The sequence below is a fragment of the Trachurus trachurus genome (assembly GCF_905171665.1).
Source record: "Trachurus trachurus genome assembly, chromosome: 9".
Classification (NCBI taxonomy): Eukaryota; Metazoa; Chordata; class Actinopteri; order Carangiformes; family Carangidae; genus Trachurus; species Trachurus trachurus.
In genome coordinates this window covers 32,317,154-32,332,084 of record NC_139895.1, presented here as the reverse complement: position 1 = coordinate 32,332,084, position 14,931 = coordinate 32,317,154, and the positions used below count along the sequence as shown (strand labels likewise).

The following is a 14,931-nucleotide window of genomic DNA, read 5'->3' as shown; positions in this document are numbered from 1 at the left end:
AGTTGTGGATGGATGAACATGAAGTGTGGTCGAGGTGACGAACCCCGCTGACGGTGGCTGTTCATCCAGCACCACCCACTGCTCCCATTTCTCTCACTCATCTACTGAAATATATGCAGCATTAAATAGGTTCATTGGCACAAATACTGACATTTCTCACATGATCAGTCCCACTCACTCTGGTGATCATTAGTGTCTCTGTAGGATTCTGTGGTGGACAGTTAACAGCGTGGAATTAGGTACACATGCTCATCTCACAGTGACTTATGCCTGTGGTGGTCATAAAATGCCATACGAGTCAACACTCAAGTTTTTGAGGAAATAAAAAAAGTAAAAAAAGGACAGAAACTTAACCATTTCCTTTCCTCCTATTAACCTGACTTAATCCCACTCCAGGGATAGTATGGGCCCATGCCTGTGTTCCCACAGCCTTATGTTCCCACAGCCCTATGTTCCTACAGCCTTATGTTCCCAAAGCCCTATGTTCCCACAGCCCTATGTTCCCACAGCCTCATGTTCCCACACCCTTACGTTCCCACAGCCCTATATTCCCATATGTTCCCACACCCTTACGTTCCCACAGCCCTATGTTCCCACAGCCTTATGTTCCCACAGCCATATGTTCCCACAGCCTTATGTTCCCACAGCCCTATGTTCCCACAGCCTTATGTTCCCAAAGTCCTATGTTCCCACAGCCTTGTTCCCAAAGCCCTATGTTCCCACAGCCTTATGTTCCCAAAGCCCTATGTTCCCACAGCCTTGTTCCCACAGCCTTGTTCCCAAAGCTATATGTTCCCACAGCCCTATGTTCCCACAGCCTTATGTTCCCACAGCCCTATGTTTCCACAGCCTTATGTTCCCACAGCCCTATGTTCCCATAGCCTTATGTTCCAACAGCCCTATGTTCCCACAGCCCTATGTTCCAACAGCCTTATGTTCCCACAACCCTATGTTCCCACAGCCTTATGTTCCCAAAGCCCTATGTTCCCACAGCCCTATGTTCCCACAGCCCTATGTTCCCACAGCCTTACGTTCCCACAGCCCTATGTCCCCACAGCCCTATGTTCCCATAGCCTTATGTTCCCACAGCCCTATGTTCCCACAGCCTTATATTCCCACAGCCTTACGTTCCCACAGCCCTATGTTCCCACAGCCTTATGTTCCCACAGACCGTTCCCACAGCCCTATGTTCCCACAGCCTTATGTTCCCACAGACCGTTCCCACATTTGAGATTCATCACACGGCGCATGCTCTGCTGCGACGACACCTCCGTTTGAATACATGTGGAAAGACGTGGGCGCGATGTTATGTGTACAAAATGGTGAATGTACGGAAGTGGAAACAATTATCCTTGTAAAGGACGATACAATCTAAAATCTAATCTAATATATCCATGGTAAACATATTTAGGAATTTGAGTTTTGAAAATAAGCAAATTAGCAATGTGGGAACATAGGGTTGTGGGAACATAGGAATGACCCTGATAGTATAATGATGATAAGTTGATGATGGTGTAGTCTGTTGTTGTTGTTGTTGTTGTTGTAAGTCACAATTTAACATCTAATTGGTCAGATAATCAGCACTAATGTCTGAATGTAATGTGATTCTATCATGAGCAGGTCGCGCCTGTTTAAATCCATTTCTGTTTAGCGTGACTTCATTAAATACTAACTCTGCTTTCATTTTCCATTTTAAGGACCACGAACGTGCCACGTTTGATGACATCCTCGGTGAGTGTGACATGTGTTTTTGTTTTTCTTCTTATTTTTTTAAACGTCTATTCTCAAGTGAAAATTACACTCCCAGTGAAAATATGGAAAACACGAGGGTGGAATACATTTGAGCTTGCTGGCGAGCAGAGATGACTCATTGTTTGAGAGAGAGAGAGTGTGTGTGTCTCAGGAGACAGACAGTTTATGTGTCTCACCGGTATGGCTGAGTGGGAAAAGTGACACCTTGCTTTTGCTCCTTCTTTCTCTTCCTCTCTCTCTCTCTCTCTGTAGATGAGATAGAGAAGAAGTTGAGTGCTTACAGGAAGGGCTGTAAAATCTGGAACATGCTCATTTTCTGTCAGGTGAGTGAAAGCAGAGCCAAGTGTGACAAACAGTGTGACATCATTATCGTGTCATGGGCTGTTGTTCAGAGCAGCCTACTCCATGCCGCATTCTGTCTACCAAACCAACCAATTAGTATGCTATTACCAAGCTGACTGAAGCATTCAGCCGCTATCCCAGAATGCATTTTGCAACAACGGTGACAACTTGGCAGGGATTTATGAGATTCCACTTCGCAGTTTGCTGTTGTATTTTGAAGAGCTGCAATGCATCATGGGGCAGTAAAGTACTGTATGTCCAGTTTGCTCACAGCATATGCTCAGAGATTGTTGCAAGTCTATTCTGGGTATTTCTCGCACACATAGAATTTCCTATTGTATGTAGTGTGGGTACTCAGGTAACACTTTACAATAAGGTACACAACATTAGACTAGTTACTGAGGGACTAATTAATAACTTATGAGGAACTAATGATGAACAAATGAGTAGTTACTGAGGAACTAATGAGGAACTAGGAACCAATGAGGAACTTATAAGGAACAAATGAGTAGTTATTGAGGAACTAATGAGGAACTAATAAGTAGTTACTGGGAAACTAATGAGGAACTAATGAGTAGTTACTGAGGAACTTATAAGGAACTAATGAGTAGTTATTGAGGAACTAATGAGGAACTAAAGAGGACAGTTACTGAGAAACTAAGATACACAAAATTAGAGTAGTTACTCATTCTGATGTCTCACTTTACTTTAGGGTACACACAAATGTAACAAATGATTAAGTACAGTTAAGTTAGTTTGTCATTAATTCCTCAGTAATTTGATTAGGAGTTACTGAAGAACTGACCATTAACTAATAGTTAGTTTGTCATTAGTTCCTCAGTAGCTACTCTAATCTTTTTGTACCTTAATTCCTCAGTAAGTAGTCATTAGTTCATCATTAGTTCCTCAATAGTTCTTCATTAGTTCCTCTGTAACTTCTCTAAATTTGTTGACCTAATTGTAAAGTGTTACCCATACTCAATGCAGCACATAGTAGTAGAAGAACAAACTAAAACAAGATCTTTATATAAATAATATGCACATTTTGGTGTGTTTGGTGTTCTGTCTAATATTGTGTGACAGATATTGGCTGGTTGGTTGCAGCTTAGATGAGAGAAATCAATTCATTTCAGACCAGAGCCTCAGTTTCATGACAGTATAAAGTGGTCTGTGCTTAGCATGGTGTGAATCTGTGATGGGTTTCCTGTAAATAATCTGCCTACACTTCCCGGTGTGCAGATACTGTAGACTCAGGACGGGTTACACACATGCATCTTCTCTAAGTCACCACAGGGATAGATATATAGAGTATTGCTGAAACGTGTGCTTCAGTCAGTGAACCAGTGCTCCACATTTTTCTTTCTTCCAGAGCGTCTGTACTTGTTGATAGTGTCTCCTGCATGCTGCTCTCATTTGCAGTCCTGCTGAATAATGTAACATTTCCTCCGTTGCCTTGGTGAAATATAGTAGACATAATCAATGTCCAATATCACATTTAAGCCTGCCACATTTTCATACACACGGAATAGAAATTGGTCTAATAAACCACTTCATTATAACATGCACAGTTAGAGTTGTTCTGCTCAACACGTTTCGGTGTTATAATCAGAAAGTCAGCAAGTAAAGCTAAATATTTTAATATAAGTTTATTTGTTGGCTAATGGATAAAAAACAATTTAACTTCTTTAGAATCTGAGGGGATGAGGTGACTTTTAAACTTGTATACCTGCATCTGTCCTAACACAAACACCTTTCCACAGGGAGGTCCAGGACATTTGTATCTGCTGAAGAACAAAGTGGCAACATTTGCAAAGGTGGAGAAAGAAGACGACATGATCCAGTAAGACTTACTTCATATTTGTAGCTCTAACATCTAACATGTGGGTATTTGTTCAGGGCTGAGTCACATCGACACAAACCATGGGAAATAAATGATTATTATGATCACTGTGGCTCACTGGTAACGACAGTCGTATCAGAAAGTTGTTCGGTCATAAAGTAATAGTGTGTTTACAGCGAGGGAACAGTAGGCCTCATTCAGTTGTTCTGAAGAAATTTCTTTAAAAAACTCTGTCAGATTCAGAATTGTTCACAGCTGTGATCCTACATCGACGAATGCCATATCCTCATGAATTAAGAGCATGCGCCAGGTCAGCCTAATTAACACAGGATTAGAATAGGTAAATGTCCCATCAATCCCCATAAAAGGGCATGAGACTGCAGGGCCGTGTGCACACAGAAACAGAGCAGAGAAGGTGAAGTGAGACTTAGGGCCCTAGTTTGGTGGCGCAGCGCAGGTGGCGCAAGGTAGCGCAGCTGGTCTAATGCAAGTTTCGACCAGCGCAGCCTAGCGCAAAGTCAGATTGGAAGATTGGCAGATCGCGCTGCGCTGAGATAGGCGTGGCCGCGCAGCAGGGGGAGGCGTCACAGATTAAGCTTGGTGCAGTGGAAGTTTTGTGCGAAAATGTCTCGCCGAGGTTGCGCTGAAAGCTCGCCACCTCCAACCAGGTCTACTCTCAGCGCAGGGCGGAGCGCAGCAGGTGCAGTGGAAGTCTGGCTGACTGACCTGCAGTGCACACACGTCACCAAGACCTCACAGGCAGATCTCCACAGTTCCAGACACATTTCAATGCAATAAATATCCACAATAACCACTATTTAATGCAACTAACGGAATCAACACGTGAATTTATATCTATATAGATTGTCCCGTCACATCTGACGTCAGATCAAAGCAGAGATCAAAGGCTGTCGGCGCGTAATGGAAACTCCACCTGAATTAACACAGCAGGGACGAACTGGCACTGAAAAGCAGCTGTGGATGTCCCAAGCAGGACTGAGGGTGGATGACTGCATGTCGCTGCCGTGTTGAGATACCACTCTGCCCTTGTGATGATCGCTTTATTTATTTATTTACTTATTAAGAGCGAGCGACCGCATCACGCAGCCGTAATGAAAAACAAAACACAAATCATCATCTCTCTTAGTCCACCACAACAGCCTCTGTATCAGATAGTCAGTATATAGCCTACTACAGTACTCTCTATCACAGAAAAAAAAAGAGAAAAAAAGAGACGGACAGAGAGAGAGAGAGAGAGAGCGTCCTTTACGCTGATTTCATCCGTTACGCATGGTGTTTGTTTATGTTGTGATTAGTGTAGCCTACACCTCTCATCTTGCTGACACGGAGTTTGAATAAATGTGAGTTTCTTTATTAGTTTATTAGTTGTTGTTTCTTACATTGGCTCAGTGTATCAGATCAATCCTGGTTAAGTATATTAGTAAACTCATTATTGGTCACTCTGAGCTCGGACCTCCGGAGGAACAGCTGTTTCCTCCGGGGAGAGGTTCGGCCTCTGGCGTTGCTGTTTCCTCCGTCCATGTCAAAGTATAAAATGACAAACTTGCAGCGCGCATCGCCCTCCGCGCAGTTAAAGGTGAGGAGAGGAGCTCCTTTGATTGGTGAAGATCTGACTCGGCTGTGTCAAACCCACTCCACGCCTTTCTCTCCTCCTCCTGTCTCCCTCCCGCCCTCTCTCCTCCCTCTTTGCCGTTTGCGCCGGTAGGAGGGACGAGGGGAGGGTTTACGCTGGTCTAAGTCTGACTGCGCGGCCCACCAATCTTGCGAAATGGACCTGGTCCACGCCCCGTTGGCGTGACGAAGCTGCGCTGAACTTAGACTTCGCTTAGTCAAGGAAACTAGGGCCCAAAAAGTTAAAACACCGGACTCCAAACTTAACAAGAACTTTAGTAGTGAAGTGGAGGTGCTGCTGCAGGAAGTGAAACAAAAAAACAGCTTATATTTAGTAGCGTCAGCAGTGGATGCAAAGTAACAGGAAAACAAATATGCATGTGATGCTGTCAATTGTCATGAATATCATCATATTATATGATCAGTCACTTAATTGTTATCAGATGCTGATTCCCAATAAACATAGCTGATATAACTGATATGAATTAAGTGTTTATAGCAGGGGTCTTCAACGTTTTTCAGGTCAAGGACCCGAGAGATAGAGCAGGGCCCCCCTACTGTATAATGTATAAAGCTGTGTTTTATAATAAACTGGGCCCAGTGCCAGGTATAAACGCACATTGGGCCTCATTCACCAATATCTTCTTAAGAATCTTCTTAGATTCTTTCTTAAGTTGTTCTTAAGAAGTTCCTTAAGAAAACCCTACGTCAGATTCATCAACGCGTTCGTAAGCCTCAGAATTGTTCGCAGCTGTGTTCTTATGCCAACTCCTCGTAAATTGAGGGCGTGTGCCAGGTGAGTCTAATTAACATAGGATTAGCATAGGTAAAGGCCCCATCAATGCCCGTAAAAGGGCATGAGACTGCAGGGCCGTGTGCACACAGAACCCACAGGCACTGAGCAGAGAAGGTGAAGTGAGAAAGAAAGTTGAAATGCTCAAATGAAAATCTGGGAGGGAGCACCAGACTCCAAACGTAAAAAGAACTTAAGTAGTGAAGTGGCGCTACTGCGGCAGGAATGAAACAAAGAAACAAACAAAAAGCTTATATTTAGTTTATATTTTTATATTTATATTTAGGCTAGATTTAGTAGTGTCAGCAGTGGATGCAGCTCTTCGGGTTGTTATCAGAGAGACCACGCTCTCACGTGTGCCATCATAAATATCATCATATTATCACATATGAAAAAAAAAACAGTTGTGTGTAGTGTGAACACTTACAGTAAGTGCACTGTTGCAGCCCGCAATTAGGAAAAAAAATCATATCCGCAGCTGTATGTTGCGCACATCAACAAACAACACATTTACCCCCCCTCAGCCCCAAAAAAGAGAAAAAAACTGATATGAATTAAGTGTCTATAATGTTTTTTAAGAGACTGCAATGATTTGTCAATTATTATTATTAATATATAAAACATCATAAAAGATAAGAAAATAATCCTTATTCAAATCATATAATATCATACAACTGCAGAACAAAAGAAAACGCTATAATCAGTTATTTTTGCAGAAGTCTCAGCACTTAAAAGTGCGTAAGTATACTCCTGACTGTTCGTAGATTTTGTTCTTAGTTAAGAACAAATTCTGGATAAGAAAACATTCATGAATGCCACAATCTTCGTAAAAACTTCGTAAGTAGGACTTAACAACAAATTTGTTCTTAAGAACGGTTCGTGAATGAGGCCCATTGTTATTGTGCATTCAATACTAATCTATTCAAATAATACACTGGTTCATATTAATGTATTTTTTTTATTTTAAACGTGTACAGGTATAGTGAGTAGGGGGCAGTGCCACTGCCATACATGTATATAAACAGACCTTGTTAACTGATACCAACGCCACTGTCATCAGTGTCTGTCGATTGCATGATAATCATGCACACAGGCTGTTCTTGACATTTTTATGTTGAACGTAATTGTGGAAACTAAACAATTTTTAGAAAATTGTCTAAATGACCAAAGATTTGGCGACCCCCCTGCAGTACCTCGGCGGACCCCCTGTTGAAGACCTCTGGTTTATAGTGTTTTTTAAGAGACCACAATGATTTGTAATATAACTACTAAAAACATCCTAAATGATAAGAAAATTATTCTAATTCAAATCATATAATATTATACAACTGCAGAACAGAAGAAAACACAATAATCAGTTTTTTTGCACAAGTGTCAGCTCTCAAATGTGCGTAAGTTTGCTCCTGAGTGTGCATGGATTTTGTTCTTAGCTAAGAACAAATCCTGGATAAGGAAAACATTCATGAATGCCACAATCTTTGTAAAAAACTGCGTAAGTTTAGACTAAAGAACAAATTTGTTCTTATACAGTAAATGGTTTGTGGATGAGGCCCAATGCCGTCTAATCATATGCCACATTTTATACAATGCATCCATTACATACACATGCAGTGTTTTGTGGTTACTCCCTAATTATCTTGCTAACTCACTGATGTCACTCCCTCCTCTCACCTCTCTGCTGTCACCAGGTTCTGGCGGCGCCTCAGCAGGCTGATGAGTAAGCTGAACCCAGAGCCCAACCTCATCCACATCATGGGCTGCTACGTGCTGGGCAGCGCTAATGGAGAAAAGGTAATGGTCTTTATTGAATAAGACAAGAAAAGTTGACTTGAAATGTCTTCATGCTCTCTCTGGAGACACGCTCAGAGCCATATGCTGCTGTTAGCATGGTGCAGATAAATCATTTAAAACAATCTGTTGGCTTCGTCCCTTGACATGGCGTGGAGTCCTGCGGGGTGTAATGAGGTCAGAGGGACAGACGGAGCATGTGCAAGCTCTGTGCGTGCCAGAGATAGAGTATTGTAAGGGGAAAGTGAATTTTTTTTTTTCAGGAATCTTGGAGACAAGTGTGTGAGCTGTGACCTCAGCAGCACCTTCTGCTGCCTGGCTGCAGCTCCCGTCCTGCTGTCAGGCTGCCACACAGGCTGCAGGGGGGCGGGGCACACACAGCACTTTGGAATGACAGGAAAATAGACAGACTCCCTGACATCCTCTTAATTAAGCTACACCCAGTCGCACACACACACGCTTACACCAACAAACACACACACACATAAAACCCCTGCCATGACCTTTCCAGTGCAAAAGAGACTTTCTATATGCAGACACACTCACATACAGCGTGTGTGCTTCAACATGCAAACACACTAAAATATTCATATTTCCTCTTGCAGCCCCATCTACAGTAGACCTGCACTACCGTCAGCTCTTCTGCACTTTGGTAGCACAAAACACTCATGTAGAGCTTTTCCTCCCCGCTTTAGAAACAAGTCTGAGTTAGAGAAAGTCTGCATAAGGCATGAGAGACAAAGGTGGGGAAAGCAACAGAGAGGATGAATGATGCTGACACATTTGATAAGACAATTAGAATCAGATTCATTTTCAGTAGTTATTTTTTCCACTATTACCGTAATTAACCAACACTGATGAGACTTGGAGCCTTTACAGTGCAGCAAATTATGTATGACCCATTAGGCTAAAGCATCTGCTCGGATTACGGTGGTTATAAATTCTAAGTGCTGCAACTTTGAATGAAAAATACTTTCACAACTTTTAACTCGAAATGTTGGATGAATATTAAAATAAATAAATTGGAAATGCGCATTAATGTGACCTTCTATTTACTGCCATCATGTAAACACCTGGAGGTGAACAGCCAGGGGCCTCATTTATCAAAGAGGGTGTAAAAGTCCTCTTAAATTTTCAGTACGACGGAAAGGCAAAATGTGCGTACGACCAAAAAATATACACTCTTTTCAGATCTATCAAACTCCGCGTACTCACGGCTGCACGGTATTTCCCTTGATAAATCACACCGGACCTGAGAAAAGCGTGGATGAGAACACGCCTCATACCCAGCCCCCTAAACGGCCCCACACAACCATATGTGGTCAATGCAAATCAGTTACGTGCATATTAAGTAGCCATGTGCACTCTGGAAACGTGTGGAATGACGTCAGTGGAAGACGGTGAAGACAATAGACGGACGGAGAGCGGAGAAAGAAGCGGAATTTCTCTGAAAGCGAGATACACGGTAACACGGCAATATCAGTCAGAAACATCATCTTGCATTGAAAGGCTACAATAAAAACAAAAAACTCCCAAATCTAAATGAAACAGAACAGAAAGAAGAAGAATCATATTTATTCTGCCCCTTATTTTAGATTATGTCATAATAATTTAAAGCAGGGTTTCCACTGCCAGTTAGTACTACTTTGCACCCCTTTCCACTAACCCCCAACTGCCGTTCACTGGACGACTTTGATTTTCATTTGTGCATAGCTATATATAAAACAAAACAAAACATTGAAGTCCACCAGTCTGTGACTTTTCCTAAAATGATGTTGGGCAGCACCCATTTTTGTTAAATACAATAAATATTATTCACACAAAAAATATCGATCATGTTTTCTCATTTGCTTTGATTATTACATTATTGGGCTTGCTGCTTGCTTGTGTGTGTCCAGTCTGGCTACGTAACACACGCACGTCGCAGAAATTATTTTCCAGACTGGACAGACTGGTTGTGGAAGAGTTGTAGCCTACATGCAAGGGAAAAATATCAATATGATATCAAAAGAAAACGAAATTCGTTTTATAAAGCCAGTATTTAGGAGCAAACTGGTGTAAATGCACAGGGGAAAAATCTGAGTCGCTGTGCTTTTCATGTAAAGTGCCGACGTCAACACGTGTGCGGTGGTGGTGGTGGTGGTTGGGGGGTGGGGGGGGTCTTCATCACCACCACTTGCTACTTCAAACAGCGTCCGCGCTCCTCTCTTCCTCGCACACTGCAGTTCTCTGACTCTGCAGCGGCGTCGCCAATTCCTCCTGTTCTTCAAAAAGCGTGTAAATGCAGGTACGCCATGGTCGGACTGGTCGTAAATTTCGGCACTTTCTCCCGACAGGTTTTGGTTTGATAGATCCCAAATTAGGCGGAGAAAAGTGCGTACGCACAAAACGGGGGAAAGAGCGTGTAAAAAAACGTGTATCCACAATGATAAATGAGGCCCCTGATGTCTGTGCAGTCCAGGTTTGAAGTCACATGACATCTTTCCGACTTGATTTATTAGTTAACTTTGTTTCCACGTTTTGTTCTTTCGACACAGACCAACACAGCCAAGCAACATTTGAATTTCACTAATCACAACACATCATTGTAATATTGTTGATATGAATGTTTTAAGACTATCGACCTAATGGCTCTGGATTTGGATTTTCTTTTTTTTGGATCTATTACTGCACTGTTTCTGTTAAAATTGTTTTTGAATTGGTGCACAGTATTCCATTTTTTATGTACTTACATAAAAATGACAATAAAGTCAAATCCAGTCAAAGCAAAGCAAAGCAAATCAATCGCACTGAATAAGCAGAGCGTTAGCAGGCAAAAAAAGGATAAAAAATATGTATCATCGTATCATATCGCACCGCATTGCATCGTGTGGTTGGATGGATGGATGGATGGATGGATGGATGGATGGATGGATGGATGGATGGATGGATGGATGGATGGATGGATGGATGGATGGCAGCATCAGGGTTGAGCCGGTCAGCAGAGTCAGAACCTCCTCACATTGACTTAAATCAGGAGGCTGATGAAGGAGTTTTGCCACTTGGCTGCTTCTATAATCACAGCCTGCACAGTGTGACATGAACGTGGCTCAGGAGAGAGTGATTGGCTTTATGCTAAATGTCCCAGCACAGCGGTTCAACTACTGCTCATAGTCAGACAAACTCATGGATCCAGGTTGATTCTGGAAATCAAATCAACATCGTATCTCACCGTTGTTTCCACCTCTGACTTTTAAACTTTTAAGCCAATCCGCTGGAGCCAATTGGGTGAGGGCGGGGTAGCTACATCATCGTGCATGCTTTTGGACAGTGGGAGGAAGTCAGACAGACTAACCGCCACAGTGCCACCCTCAAAGTGAATCAATGTTGAATTATTTGATCAAACCATAGACTGACTTTCCTTTCCACTCTGAACTGCACACTACTGTGAATTCAATTAGCTGTGCCGAGCTTGGAGTTGGATCGATATGGCAACAGTGAATTAGTGACTTAATGAACATTTCCCTTGTTTTACTCAATGCAGTTGTTATGTGCATACAACTTGCTGTGCAAAACTTGCAGTTCTACTCTCAGAAAACAATACGCACCTAGGAATGAGTCAGTGGTGAAGCTTGAATGTGATCAAAAGAGACTCCCTGCAAAAGTAAGTAAGTAAAAATGAGGGGAAGCAACTGTTGCAATTTTCTGTTCTGTCAAATGTCCATACTGTTGGATATGTTATCTGTCTGCAGTGCAGGAGTGGGATGTTCTACCAGAACACTGCGTTACCGGCCAGAATGAAAAATGAAAATATACTGTACAGGTTATCGCTTCGTGGATGTTTTTGTTATATGTTGTGTTGTGTAATCCAAAGTGTGCAAACAGCTAAGATGATGGAATAAGTTGGTTGTGCTCCCACTCTTTATAGGGACAGCTTTACTGTAAGGAAAAACTAAAAACACAGACACACAGTTTACTGTATGTTGATGTCCTTTATGTTACAGTAACAGAGAAGATAGAATGAACGAACGATACATGGATGGATGGATGGATGGATGGATGGATGGATGGATGGATGGATGGATGGATGGATGGATGGATGGATGGATGGATAGATAGATAGATAGATAGATAGATAGATAGATAGATAGATAGATAGATAGGACGATAGTTAGAACGATAGATAGAACGATAGATAGAACGATAGATAGATAGATAGATAGATAGATAGATAGATAGATAGATAGATAGATAGATAGATAGATAGATAGATAGATAGATAGATAGATAGATAGATAGATAGATAGATAGATAGATAGATAGATAGATAGATAGATAGATATCTTCCTCCCTGGGCCGGGGGGTGACAGCCGCGGTGACATTTGGCATCTTCTCCACAGTGAGTCAGTCCATGTAACAGAGGAGGGGTATGAGTGGGGAAGGGCTTATTCGCTGCATTTAACAATCTTCCCCCTGCTGCTGCCTGTGTGCGCTCCTGCAAGCTCAGCTGGAAAGCCACTATTAATAGACCGACAGACTGATGTACCTTCAGATGATGCTTCACTCCACCCGGCAGCACTCCCCTCAGCCCATGCCATCACCCTCCGCACAACACAGGCCAATACTTCCATCAGTCTGAAACATGACAGAAGAACTTTCTTTCCTTGCTGCTTTCAGTTGTTAATCGACTTAATTACTCTGGCTACGTAACTAATGGTTTGTCAGATTTAATAACACTCATTGGCTGGCTGTGTTTGAAACACATTCAACTTTCCTTTTTTCCTCACCAGCTGTCTTCAGCCAATTTACAGACCCAAATAATGTCAGATCAACACTAAGGTTCGTGACATTAGCAGTCTAACTTTGAATGCTCCTTTACAGCAGCACAGTCAGTCCAAATTGTGACTTCAATTAAATTAGCTGGTATTGGGTTCATTTTGACCAGTGGAAAACCGTGGTTGTCATGTATCTTAAGGGTGGTGAACAGCCCAACATGGATATTTTCTGGTGGTCCATTAGTTTTGGCCTGCACCATGACTGTCATTCCACATTTTGTTGACATGAAATTGTTGGTAACAATCCAAGTAATCCACACATACAAATAAATCAAAACATATGTCCATAAAGGAAGTTTTGTGTAATAAAGTGGAATGACACAGGTAATAAGTATTGCACGGTATTGCAAAATGAGGAGGTGCAGAAAGGAATGAAAGACAATAAAGCAGCTGGAATCTGTCAGTGTTTAGAAAGTCAGCCGTTCCCCATCAGTGCTCATTAAAGGAATAGTTCACTCAAAATTGAAATTTCACTCATTATCTACTCACCCTCATGTCGACTAAGGGCTGGGAGAAGTTTCAGAGTCCTCCGTGGCTTCTCTGAGTTACAGGGGGTCTTGGCGTAGCAGTGCATGTCCATATGACGGTTGCAAATGGATACCAACTGTCTTACAAAAAGACACACCAAAAAACATCCAAATACCTCCATGCTGCTCGTATGTAATGTCCGTCTTGTATTGAAGCCCCGAAATGCGAAATTGTTCCGAAAAAAATTAAATAAGTCTATATTTCAAGCTTGTTGGTAACGGAAGCTCCTCTTCCTGGTCTGTCCAAATCTCGCGAAATTCTTTTATTTTTTTCGGAACAATTTCGCATTTCAGGGCTTCAATACAAGACGGACATTACATACGAGCAGCATGGAGGTATTTGGATGTTTTTTGGTGTGTCTTTTTGTTACGAAGACAGTTGGTAACCATTTGCAACCGTTATATGGACCTGCACTGTTATGCCGAGACTTCTCCCAGCCCTTAGTCGACATGAGGGTGAGTATGAGTGCAATTTGAATTTTGGGTGAACTATTCTTTTAATATAAGCTGCTTTAGGCCTAAATCTTAGTTGTTTCCAAACAGAAAACAAGGAGTAATGCACTCAACCTCCATGGCCTCTATGCACATTCACCAAGCAAGACTGTCGATGTGTTTAATTCTTATTTTCCAAGTTGTATCTTGTTATCTGATATGAGCGGCCATTCATTCATTCATTCATTTTCTATACGCTGATAGGTAAGAAAATAAAAAAAAACTGTGTTAACTTAGTTGAGAGAAGAAGAGAGCTTTTTATAACTACTGCCCTTCACCATAAATATTTATGTAATCACTGAATGGCATGTGGCCTATTATTTCCCCTAATAATTGCAAAAATTATTAAAGGCCCAGTGTGTAAAGTGGGAAGGGAACTGTAACATCTAGCATTCAGATTCCTGATTGCAGCGCTCACTTGCGCGCTCGCGCTCACCCATACCGTCGGCAAAGTGACAGTGGACTCCGAGGACCAAAAAACTTGCCGTCTTCAAAACTGAGACGACTGGGAGTTGTTCAGGATCATAAAGCGATGAGATGAAGATGTAAACCATATTACGATACTGTATGTTATAGATTAGCAGTGAAAGGTTAGGAGTGTTTCATTCCTAGAGTTGTTCTGATTCCGAAACCAGTATCGGAAATGACTATATAACAATACTGCCAAATATGCCGGCATCGGCATCAGCGAGTACCTGTTAGCTCCAGCCATTAGCCGTGTTAGCTATGTTAAGCCGTTAGCGCTGTTAGCTACGTTAGCTACAGTTGAACTGTAGCTGTCCGTTTATTAAACAAAATGAGAAAAAGACAAAAAGAAAACTCGCTAGTGGAAGCGGCAGCTCTACGTCGCGCACAACCACAACAACGACAACAACAGCAACTTCCTCCTCCTTAAAGCAGATATCAGTGGAATGTTTTTGTTAATATAAGTCCTAAATAGTCCTATTTTCC

At 42.0% G+C, this 14,931-nt stretch overlaps 1 protein-coding gene across 1 annotated transcript in view; it reads left to right on the top strand.

Moving 5' to 3' along the window:
• The window catches only part of nsmfb (NMDA receptor synaptonuclear signaling and neuronal migration factor b), a gene marked incomplete at both ends in the record, with an annotated part of 77,259 nt that overhangs the window by 41,304 nt on the left and 21,024 nt on the right, over positions 1–14,931 (top strand). The window contains 4 exons of the mRNA XM_083978221.1: positions 1,698–1,731; positions 2,005–2,075; positions 3,855–3,934; positions 8,048–8,150. Coding sequence (XP_083834347.1) covers positions 1,698–1,731; positions 2,005–2,075; positions 3,855–3,934; positions 8,048–8,150 — 288 coding nt within the window. The remainder of the gene's footprint in view (positions 1–1,697; positions 1,732–2,004; positions 2,076–3,854; positions 3,935–8,047; positions 8,151–14,931) is intronic.